We start from the raw sequence: 12,459 nt of genomic DNA, 5'->3' as shown, positions 1-12,459 counted from the left end.
TATAATATAATCAGAATTTTTCGGTTAAAAAAAAAAAATTAAATCTTAAACTGCTTAAAATATTGGAACTTTATTGAAGATTTCTTTATTTTTTTAAACAAAAACCTTACTAATATTTTTATACAATAATATTTTTTAAACAATTGTAAAATTTAATTACTATAACAAATCATTTTCCTGATAAATAATAGTATAAAACTTGATTTTCAATCACAAAATTCCCTGTATTTAATTTCCTCCATCGTACTGAAACCTAAACCTCTTCCTTCACACCATCAGAAGGACGAGAGACGACTTTTTGGGCGAAACTTCAAAGTCTTTACGCGTCTCCGAAACTTCCATGAAGCTTCATGGAAACTTTCCAATCTCCATCAATGCATACATTCTCCTTCTACTTCCTTTACTCTCTTTTACTTTTCAATACCAGTGTTGTTCGAATCCGGATTCCGATAAAAAAAATATTCAAAAAATTACCTTCACAATCATCATATATTATAATATTCAAAAGTAATCAGAAACGGTTACACGTCTTGTAGTTCGTACTGGAAGTAGTTTGGAAGGTACCTTTCACTATTTACGCGGTTTTCTAGTTTAATCTGTATAAAATGATGATGAGAATCTGGTTGATGAATTATTCTGTATAGGATATTATTCAAGCAATCTCTCCATCATCGATGCTTTTTAAAAAATTGGGAATATACTAAAGTTAGTTGATTAGATACAACAAGCACACACCATCCCACATCCCACACACACTCATGTACACGTAGCTCTTCCGTTGTAGTTGACGATTTTTGTATATAATATTGATCAATTGGAAGCTTCAAAGTAGTTTCCTCAACTATATACATAGATTCATCTATATATAAGTTTGATAATTGGGCGGTTGATAGTTATCTGGTTTTGATTTTGATCCTAAAATTGTTTAATTTTGAGTCGTTAATTCGGTGTTTGATGGTACTCAAGCGATCTTTAGGTGTGGGGGAAGAAGAGGGCTTCACTGTTGCTAATCACGAAGCCAAACGAAGGATCACATCTTCAAAGTGAGTGATTACTGATACAATCGTTATGATTCTCTAAATTTTTAGACTGTTTTAACTCGATCTCACTTTTGATATTCGATTTGTTTCCAGCCTTGCTCAAAATCTGATATGCGGGTTTTCATCACAAGAGTTATCCTTGATTTTAGAACCATTAATTCGAAGATGTGTGAGAGAAGAAGTTCAGCGTTCATGTCAAAGCTTCTTTTGTACACTACCGAGGTTAGATTTCATTTTCCATTTCATTAACTTGGCATTTATGTATGCCTTTTTGTAGTAAGGATTTCTAAATTCAAATTATTTTGTTCTTCAGATCTCCTCTTGACGCAATCGAACCAAGTAGGAAGACATCATTGCAGCTTCGTTTTCTAGGGAATCTGTCTAATACATTCTTCACTGGAAGCAGGATAGAATCTGATGACAATACCCCTCTCAAATTAGTATTGTTTGATGTGAATGCCAATAAAATTGTATCATCTGGACCCTTATCATCATTAAAGATAGAAATCGTTCCTCTTGATGGTGATTTTGTTACTGATGAAGAACAAGATTGGTCTGAGAAAGATTTCGATTCCAAAATCATATGTGCAAGAGATGGAAGAAGGCCATTGATAGCTGGAAATTTGGTAGTGACACTCGAAAATGGAGTTAAGGAAATCGATGAATTATGTTTTACTGATAATTCAAGCTGGAGGAGGAGTAGAAAGTTCATAATTGGTGCAAGAGCCAAAGATGCTTCTGGAAGAGTGAGAGTTAGAGAAGCAAGAAGTCAAGCTTTCATGGTTAAAGATCATCGTGGAGAATGTAAGACCCTTTTTCTTTAACTGTATTAAGTGAAAAAAGGAACACCTTATTTATAACATAATTATATGACTAATGATTGTTTTCTACTTTTCATGATTTCAGCATACAAAAAACACCACCCTCCATCATTAGGCGATGAAATCTGGAGATTAGAAAAGATTGCAAAAGATGGAGTTTTTCATAAAAGATTGGCTTCACATCGCATATGCACTGTAAAAGACTTTCTACAAATGTATATCACCAACCAATCCTTACTACGCAAGGTAAATTATTAATAGTTTCCAAATACAAGAAATAGCAACTTACATATTTATTTATTTGTTTATCAATGAAAACACATTTGCTTATCTTTTTTCTTTTTTGTATATTGTAGTTACTTGGTGGATCTTCTAACAAGACATGGGAGACAATAATCAAGCATGCAAAAGCTTGTGTTTTAGATGAAAAGTTATACATGTATAGATGTGGCCCACAAGGAATCGGGCTTTTGGTTGATTCTATTTTGGAGGTCGTTGGTGCAACTTTTGATGGACAAAACTATCTTCCACTCAATAAACTCCCCGTGTTTCAAATGGTACGTATAACATCCTACTTTCATTTATCTGTGTTTCTTTCTGCAAAAAAGTTATTCTTCCAACAGTCTGACAACTGGCCCAAAATTAAAATTTGAATATAGTAATAATAATAATAATAATAATAAAACTTATATTTTTTCGTGTATGGTTTGCAGCCTATGGTGGAATCTTTAAAGCAACAAGTTTATCAAAACTTGAATGGGATGATACCGATGGATGATTTATCCGTTATTGGAGCCCCGGTTCCGATGGCGAATTTACATAATTACCCCTTGAAAAGTGCAAGTTTGGCTCTCCCATGTGTTGACATTCCTCTTCTACACCAAGGTATGCCATTTTCCACACTTTTTTTATGTAATATAAAACAATAAACTATATGAAAAGTCATTTTATTTGTAAATAAATCATGACTCATTTCATTACCTTTTTTTTCTTGCAGATGAAGTTGAAATGCACATGTATGGGGTGGTTGGTAGCACTAGTAGTGAAGAGGAATATTTTTCTCCAAATTTAAGAAACAGTTTCAAAACAAAAGAATTCATGAATGGAGGTTATGGTGATGATTTTAATTTTCAGTCATTATGGCAAGGAGATGAACTCTACTTTGATCCAAATAATCAAAGTATAGATATTGGAATATGTTTTTCAAGAAATGGGTCACCACGGGCACGTTGGTGCAAGATTCGGGCTGCCCTGAAATGGGGTTCGGTCAGGCGAGATGTGGCTGCCAAAAAAATGGCACGCTTGCCTTCGTATCTTGATTTCTCGGTTTAGATTTTTTAGGTTAATAGGTAGAAACATTGGTTGTAATAATAACACTGTTTTGCTGTATCAGCTGGTAAGGAGGTAAGAATCCATAAGTGAGATTTCAGTTCAAACCTAACCTAAGCATCACATCGATGCATTTGGGATACTGTGATTTACCTTCCCCATGCTGCCAGTGGGACCAGATGTCACTTTTTTCATTTTTTTGGTGGCCGGATTTGTGTCTTTGCGATCGCCACTACTTGATCTTGTTTTGCATTGTGTATAATGCTTGGTTCGTGTATATATTTTGGACCTTAATGTTAAAGTTGTGTTATGTTTGTGTTAATAAAGATTCAAAAGAAATTGAATTTAATCAAGTGTTTTTGAAGCATGGTTTGTCGTATTTACCATGGGTTAGTTTTTGTCATTCATTAAATTTAAAAAAAAAATGTTAAAAAGTGCAAATTAAATCTCCTAAGGTGGAGTACCTCAGAATAAGGATGAAAGCGCAAATATGAGTTTATGGGAATTTCAAAGTACGAGATAAACCATTCTCCACTTTAAAAAACGGGATTAACAACTTTAGAGAGATGGATTCACATTAAACACTACACAAAAGAGTATTGGATAGCAATATCATACTACAATTTATCAAAAGCACGTCTCATATTTTTTTTGAACAACAAAATCATGTCTCATATAAGGTATAATTAGATGCAGGTGAGTGAGTAAATTTGGGTTTAGATATTCCGAGTTTATTTCCAAGACTCTTGGGCTCCTTTTGAGTTACCTCGCATACATAGTCTTCTTAGTTGGGAGTTGTTGGTGAGTCATGAGTGGTTGATGAAGTGGTGATGATGAAGAGTTCGTTGGTTTTGAAGTAGAGTTGCAAGTGAATGTTTTAAATGACATGAATGTCATGTCAATACTACATGGATGTTATATAATGAAACAATGAGGTGTTGTTTGCATAATGTTTCAAGGGACACATGGATGTCATGTCAATACTACACATGGATGTTGGCCAGCCCTAAGGATATGCAAAGAGTGCAGCCGCACAGGGGCTCGAAAAAAATAGAGACTGATCTTTAGCAAAAACTATCTATTAAAATATTTATATATTATTTTGTTCAAAAAGAAGGTAAGCGTTCAATTAGCTCAGCCGGCCAAAGCGCTTTCGATCCTCACAGATTCCGTTTTACATATTTCTTTTAAATAATTCAATGAAAGTTCATCTTTGGCCCTTCAAATTTAATAATTATTTTTATTTAGTAAATTAATTTTCATAACTTATAAGTTTTACCTCTCTAACTTTGATAAATTGTTTCATTCAATCAATATAATAACCTTTTGTTCTTCAAAATTTAAGGACCGACCCTCAAAAGGTCAAATGTGGACCAAACGTTTCCGGTAGGGATGTCAACGGGGACAAACGAAATGAGGAGTGCATCCCCCACCCCCGCCCCCAAAATTTCCCCGTTCCCCAGCCTCCGACCCCGCCCCCAGAATGTTCAGCCTTTCTACCCCCGCCCCTGATTGATTTTGGACTATCTTTTTTTTTGGGCTAAAAGAAGTTGTTATTTAGGCTAAAAGAAACTATTTTTTATGTAACAAATAATTATTTATAGTAAAATTTTACATGTTAAAAATAAAAAATTTATAGCATTTTAAAAAATTGTACTAACAATTTAAAAACATGTTGTTTGATGAATTTTGGAAGCTCAAAATCATGTTATTGTTTATTATATTTATATAATTAATATATGTGTAATTTATTAACGGGGTCCACATGGGGGTTTTGGGACGAGATTGCCTACCCCGCCCCGCCCCCGAAAATAAAACGGGGGTTAACTTTTCCCCCTCCCCCGCCCCCGCCAATATCGGGTGAGGACTCATTTTAAAGTGAGCACTCGTGTGACACCTTAAAAAAATTGAGGTGATTCCCAAAGCCCGTGCTAAGCACGGTCCGAGCAAGGCGATTGGATATTTAGCAATATTAAGGTAGATTGTTAAAACTAATGGACTTTCAAAGCGTGATATTATATCTCAGGGTGAATACTCCAAACATAATATGGAACATGATCGGTGTATTCAATAAAAAAAAATGCAAGAGTGTAATTATATTGAGTAAAAAATAAAATACATTGTTGATATTGGTAAAAAAAGTAAAGCATATTGGAATGAAGTATGTTGCTATTATTAATAAGGAATTGGACGTACATTGCTATTATGGGTAACAAAATGAAATTACATTCATTGACCTTTAGAAATAAAAACAATGTACTTAGAAAGCTCTTTTAAAATGTCAACAAAACAAAAAAGTGAAAGTACGATGCTATATGATAAATTATGTTATGTACTGATATTAAATCTTAACTGTTGAAGCTTAGAAGAAGGTAAGAGATCATTACTACAAGTTCCTTTAATAGTGTTGTATGTACGTAATTAACGGTTGTTCATGCAAAGTTTCCACATGTTCCTATACATACATAGAGAAAGAGATCTAATATCTGACATGAATGGTAAAAAAAGTCTTCTTTTAGAAATTTGAGTCTATACAGTCTAGTAGTTGTTGAAAAGCTCATGAAAATGAACACATAAGGGTAATTTGGGTATTTAGTTCACAGTTGATGAAAAATATTGTGGTAATAACTAAAAATTGGAAGGTCAATGATATAAATGGGTAGATTTTCAACATAAAATGCCTAAATAAGCAAAAGAATATGAAAGTACCATGTTATATTATACAAACAAACGAATGTACATTCCTATTTCCCACATACGAGCTAGGTATACTTCCTTTAAAGTGATTGTTGCCAAATTGAATGTTGAAGTAAGGAAGGAAGTAAAAGATGAGATAAGTAACAAATAAAGATATAACCTGGGAATAAATTATTATTGAGATGATCAATTTAACATGAAGATGTGTAACTTGAAATGATAATCCATATCATACAAGAACACAATAAGCAATGTAATTGTTAAAAATTCATAACCTACTAAAAATCAAATTCATTCAAATTTTCTTAGTTTTTAAGAAGTAAACATTCAACAAAAAAGTAATAGAAATGACAAAATGAGATGGCAAACATGTTGGATAAGATGAAGTCGATATTAAAAACGTATATGTTTTTGATTCCTGATCTTAACATGATGCTATATAATCTAAATATTGATTTTACCCATTCAACACAACACAGAAATGAGAAATTGCTGTTTTCTTTTTTTGAAATCACAACTTACGGCTTATCATATTTTCCCCATGTTGTAGACTTAATTGTGTTCTTGACCAATCTGGCATACGCCTTGTTTCCATCAGAGTTCTATCTCGCTGTTTTATAATTGAAATTCCATTGTTCTAATAATATAATGAAATCAGTTAAGAAAAGTTTTATTACTCATCGTAATATTTGAATAGTAAGAGTGAAGATAAGTATGATGCTATATAATGTTAGTTTAATTACAACAATGATGCAGGGCCGGCCTTACCTTGTTCATAACTAAGTTAGGGCTTAGGGACCCTAATTTCAAAGGGGCCTACTTAAAACAAGATACTTTAGAAAATCTCGATTCTTTCTTCTCCTTTCATAGTTACACAAACCACAAAAATCATCAGCCAAAATTGAAAGTCTCCATTCTTACAAGTGAGCGACAATTCTTCATCCTTCTCATTTTCTGATAATCGATTCTTGAAATCTAATTCTAAATAACACCTATTGTTCTTCACTTCTTTTTCTTTTATTCCTTCTCCATTCTCTGATTGATTGTCTATTCTCTGAAAAAAAAAAAAGAATACATTTGGCTTATCAATCTGATTCTTTCTCTGTCTTCTGATTTTCCATTGTTGATTGTTCAAACTTCAAAAGACTCAAAACTTCAAGGCTATCAAGAAGACAATAACTGAAAAGGTATGTGCGACGTTTCCCCTTTCCAATTTTGAGTAATTGAGTTTTTCATTAATTATCGGATTATCTATTAGGATTAATAGCCGATTTTAGGGTTAATTTTCTTTATAAAATTATTCATTATTCATTGACAACATAATATAGAATCAGGGTTGGAACAAATTTGAGTTTTCCATTATCTTCTATTCTCAATCTCAAGGCTATCATTGTCAAAACTCACTGTGTCAAGCAGGCACTTCCAATTTACTGTTTTTTTTTTCTATATATTTTTTAGTAAATAAAAAACTATATTAATGTTCTTGAAACTAAGACAAAAACTAAAAATAAAAGTTTAAACTATAAATTTGTGTGTGAAGGAAATTTAAGGCAAAGGGGGTGGGGCATAATATGGTTTGTCTCCCCAACGTGTGCAAAATAAAAGTTTAATGACTTTATTTGTATAAATAATTGTAATTATCTAAATTGAAATTTATATAGTATAATATAAGGTATATATGTTAAGGTTTTGATTTGTTAGTGTGACAGCAAAAACAAAAAGGTTATTGAAGAAACACCTTTTCTTGTTTTGGGGATGTATTTCATTATGTTTCTCAAAGTTGTTGCACACATATTAGATGCACACATATATATTACATGTAATGAATGTATATGCATTTAGCTAGGCTTGAGATCAATAATCTACTTTCAAGCTATTACTTCACTTAAAAGTAGAGGCCATATGGCCTCAAATTTTTGATCTGCTTAGGGCTTCTAAACTGATTGAGCCGCCCCTGCAGTGATGCCATGTATGATTTTTCATATATTTCTCAGAGTGGGAAAAAGTAAAACTTTTCAAAAGCTGTAAAAGTAAAAAATATTCATAATGAACAATTAGATATTGAAATAACATGTGTAAATGTATAACAAATTTAGTGTACAATGATTGGAGTGGGTGTATTATATTCATCATATATGGTTAATCAACATAGGTATGTGATTGGAGTCGGTGTATTATATTCATCATATATGGTTAATCAACATAGGTATGATCATAAGTGATTGATATATTTATGGATTTATGTTGTATATATTTTTTCGACATCATATATATTTGTTGTAGAAAAAGGAAATGTAAGATTATGCTAGTACAATGTCAAAATTAACATGAAGATGACTAACATAAATATTATAGAGTAAATGAAGTTATGGTGAGGCATACATGAATTATTGTTCTAATAATGTAATAATGTTGGATATAATAACATAAAAACATACCAATACCATGTAGAAATAACATAATATTATCTCTATTTAGGTAAGTGATAATGATCAGCTGTCGGTTGGTAGATTGTGTGGAAAATAGCTCTGTGACAAACAAATGAAAGCAGTTAGTGTACATAAATAAACAATGAAACTAATTAATGCACTGTTGGTTGTTGCTCCATACCTATTTCATTTTTTTAGTTGGTCTTGATGTGCCAACGGATGATGATTCTGTCACTTTTGTTTTCCCTACATCTGGCTGGATATTCTTTTGGGTTTGCTTAGTTGAGGCTGGTTTTGTTGTTAACAAAGTTTCAAATTTAGTTGATGGAATGAGTAGTTGTTGGTCATTGGTGTAATGTTCTTGGACTTCATACAACTTGCCAATGACAAATCTTGTGATTTGTTGTTGTTGGTTCCATGATTGATATGATCGTACAAATGTGACAACTGATAATCCTTGAACTGATGATGCGATAACATCATGTACATTTTTTCCTGCTTTATGTAATTTATTAAATGTAATGAAAATATTTAAATAATTAAAAAATGACAGTTTTGAAATTAGGAAACCTTACACTTTTTGCTACATCTTTGATTTCATTAGGGTTTAATGGAATTAACTTTTCAATTTCTGGTGTTGATATGCTTGCAGCAATTGTTCCAGTTCCATCATTGATTTCAATTATTGCCCTTGAGTTGTTCAAAGAATCATGATGTTGAAAGAAAATTGGTTTAAAAGTTTATTTAATAGAAATACACATACATGATCTGTACTTTTGATTTCTCTTTACAAAGAGGGCATTTGATGTTCCAGTTTACATCTTCTTGAATTGGTTTTAAAATTCAAATCCATTCAATATTGCCTGGTTATTAAGAAGATAACATTAAAAAAACAGAGAGAGAAAGGACAAAAATGAGATTGCAATATTGCCACAATTTTAACTAAATAATGGGTTGTTCCATTGGTTAGTGTGTAGTTATTACTATATTGAAATGATTTTTCTTATGGAATATTAATGTAGTTAAGATAAGTTGGAGATATGTCTGATTTCTGTATTCACATGTACATAATGCCAATCAACAATTTGCAATTTTTGGTTAACTTAAGAAAGAGGACTAATGAAGTTTAATTAGATCAATCCATATTCATTTCAACTTATACTTTTAACACCAATTTGTATATCCATAACTCACGAAAATTACAATATACTAAAACTTTTTCACAGGGGATGTTTTCTGATTTTTTTTTAATTTAAAGGAAAATAGTTGACCAGTTACATCAATTTTAGAAACATAGGAACATGGAAAACAAAATTGCAATTTGAAGGCTATGTTAATTTTTTTTAATATGATGGAAATTAGTGGATTTTTTCTGATTTTTTTTTAATTTAAAGGAAAAAAGTTGACCAATTATGATCAATTTAGAAATACAGGAACTTTTCAAACAAATTGCAATTTGAAGGATATGTCAATTTTTTTTAATTTGATGGAAATTTGAAGTTTTGCAATCACACCATTTAAAAATACATGCGGTATGGGATAAATATGGTCAATTTTAGTTTCGGATAGAGACCTATTTATGACGCTAACCTTCATGAAGACCAGGAATTATGCTTTTGAAAAGTTAATAACCAAACAGAACACAAAAGAACGAGAGAGGAAATGGGATAATATACAAGGTAACATACACAAATTTGCAGGAAGGTACTAATTAATCACAATGGTTGTGAACATTTATTGAATCAGAAAGATGAAGCGTGACAAATTTCATGCAATTCGATCAATTTGATAGAGGTTGTTCATCACTTTCACAAATAACCCATAATCATTCAGAAATGTCTTGAGACAATTTCACACATCAGAGGAGAACATGTGGGATGAAAGGACGGCGGAAAATTACTTTGAATAGGTTAAAGTGAGTTGTTAGTCGTGCCAAATGTCCGCCTTAAGGATCACTTGATCTTCGAGACCCTAAGAAAAAATAGTTTTTTTTCATTAAATGCTGTCAAAATTGGAAGTATCAAAATAACCAGGTAAATTAGAAGACTGCAATAAGATACTGAGTGAAAGTGACTAACAACTTCAAATTCTGTGTGTTATTGGCTGGAGTACATGAAAGTGTGCACGCTATATCAGCCTTTCCACATATCACAGAAAAACCTACCACAAAACTGATTCAGTTTTCAAGAACTTTCTATGTTACCTTAAGTTGGGCATCCATTTCTTCGATTACATAGAACAAATTTATTGTTAACAATGTAAATGGAGTGGAATGTGACAGTAAACATAGGGTAAAACGGAATATTGAAATGACAAGTAATTCAAACCTCTATGGTTAAGAAATCCAATTTGGTGTGGAATAGAAGAATAGATTGTTGCCTAAGGGTTTTATCATCCAATAGTTACAAATTTAATACCCTCTCTCTGCAATGAAAATAAAGAAACACCGATATTTATTGAAATAATTTTATAGAATTTACATTAATAAAAAAGAAATCTAATTCACATCTTAACTTGTGATTGTGCTTGATCAACTGAGAAGCATCTTTCTTCTCTCTGTGTGTGGGTGTGTCTGTCTTGACATACATTATTCATGCATGTTATGGAGGTTCATGGATGCAAGACAACTCAACCTATAAGTCTATTATACCCAACCATGAAAGGTGACATAGCCCATTGTATTCATGTTTCCATCCTTGTTCAGTTTACCTTGGCGAACCCTAACCCTTAATTGAAAATTGAAAATCATGTAGGGTATGTGCTGAAATGCAAATTAAATCGATACGATATTTTTGCCTTTTTAAACTTTTAATTTGAATAAAAATTGTTGGTTTGAAGCGACACCAAAATCAAAAAATTAGAAAATTTGGGGCGGTTTAGGAGAATTGCACGTTTCTACTTTAAGATTCAGAAGCAGGTACAACACCAACCTTCATGAAGATTGAGCACTCTAATTTTTAAAACAGGTGCAAGAAAAATGTTGAACGTCTTCATTGATTAAGGGTTATTGTCTATACACCATGATGTTGATTGTGCGTATAAAAGAATGAGAAGAATATTTTGGGGATAAAATTGATCAAAAAAAAAAAAACTGAATGGGAAAGAAATCCATCGATTGGATTAATAGTAACAACGAATAAAACTTGAAAGCAAATTAGGGTTCCTATTGATAATATACCTATAAAAAAGATGGTGACGGAAGAAAGAAAAGTTGAGCCGTTCTTCTTTGATTCCGATTTGCAAATCCGGTCAACAAAATGATGAATTTATCGTTAATCGCATAATTAGAGTCTTCTTTGATTCCGATTTCCAGATCTTTGAGGAAACGATATGTGTGACTGGAAAGATGGAGAATGGAAGGATATGTCGAATTGCAAAAGGAGGAGCGTTCAAATGGATGCGACGATGAGAACGATTGATTTTGAGTCGACATGTTGGTAAATTGCGTCGTTTGGAGAATGGGTTACGTAGAGGTTTTTGAAGCCTATGAATTTGTTCTAAACGGTACCAGAATAATAGGGTATAAATATATATATATATATATATATATATATATATATATATATATATATATACTAGAATGTTTTGAGGCCCGTGCTAAGCACGGCCCACGTAGGGTAACATGAGTATTTCTTTCATTACTATACATGACTTTAAAGAAATGTATGTACCTTTATATTATGGGTGAACAATTTTTAGTATGTTGCTAACTTGTTAGTACTGTAAAAAAACTATGTTGCTATTATTGGTAAAGAAATGAAAATATATTGCTATTATGGTTAAGAAAATGAAGTTACACTGCTAACGAAGGTACCCAAATAATAATTAGAAACTATTATTGATCTAGTATTTAGATTTTCAAATGATCGATTTCGAAATCTTGGTTACTTTTAAAAGAATAATGTGAAAATGGAGAGGATAAGAAAGGTGACAAAATTGAGGGAAATGATCAAAGGTGACCGAGGATCGACAGCAGACATGAGCACTTCTACAAACTAATTTTCTGCATAAAAACACTGGACTCCAATCAATCTGCCGATTATTGTTATGCCTTCAATAAATTTCTGCTTGTGAATATACAATTTGTATAAGCTTGAAAACTTACGGTTGCCGACTTATTTTGTAATAAATGTACTATTTCAA

The 12,459-nt window shown here is 32.0% G+C and overlaps 1 protein-coding gene and 1 long non-coding RNA gene across 4 annotated transcripts; one reads left to right on the top strand and one right to left on the bottom strand.

Moving 5' to 3' along the window:
* The first annotated feature begins 592 nt into the window (after positions 1-592).
* LOC145072660 (calmodulin-binding protein 60 B-like) lies at positions 593-3,539 on the top strand. Its single transcript, XM_079019125.1, has 7 exons — positions 593-1,043; positions 1,134-1,262; positions 1,354-1,844; positions 1,947-2,107; positions 2,218-2,418; positions 2,575-2,746; positions 2,859-3,539. The coding sequence occupies exons 1-7, from the start codon at positions 955-957 to the stop codon at positions 3,191-3,193; spliced, it is 1,578 nt and encodes a 525-aa protein (XP_078875251.1). The 5' UTR covers positions 593-954; the 3' UTR covers positions 3,194-3,539.
* A 6,311-nt stretch (positions 3,540-9,850) lies between these two features.
* Positions 9,851-11,812, bottom strand: LOC145073535 (uncharacterized). Of its 3 annotated transcripts, none has more exons than XR_013691412.1 (4): positions 10,831-11,812; positions 10,644-10,740; positions 10,395-10,476; positions 9,851-10,287 (listed from the first exon to the last, which is right to left on the bottom strand). It is a non-coding gene; the product is annotated as an uncharacterized LOC145073535 (long non-coding RNA). The 3 variants fall into 3 exon arrangements; XR_013691413.1 differs by having other exon boundaries at positions 10,644-11,042; positions 11,495-11,812; XR_013691414.1 differs by having other exon boundaries at positions 10,644-11,812.
* Between the last annotated feature and the right edge of the window lie 647 nt (positions 11,813-12,459).

The sequence above is a fragment of the Lactuca serriola genome, chromosome 9, assembly GCF_051521515.1.
Source record: "Lactuca serriola cultivar US96UC23 chromosome 9, Lser_US96UC23_V15, whole genome shotgun sequence".
NCBI classification, from domain to species: domain Eukaryota; kingdom Viridiplantae; phylum Streptophyta; class Magnoliopsida; order Asterales; family Asteraceae; genus Lactuca; species Lactuca serriola.
The sequence above is the reverse complement of the archived record's forward strand: the minus strand, read 5'-3'. Positions and strand labels throughout refer to the sequence as shown.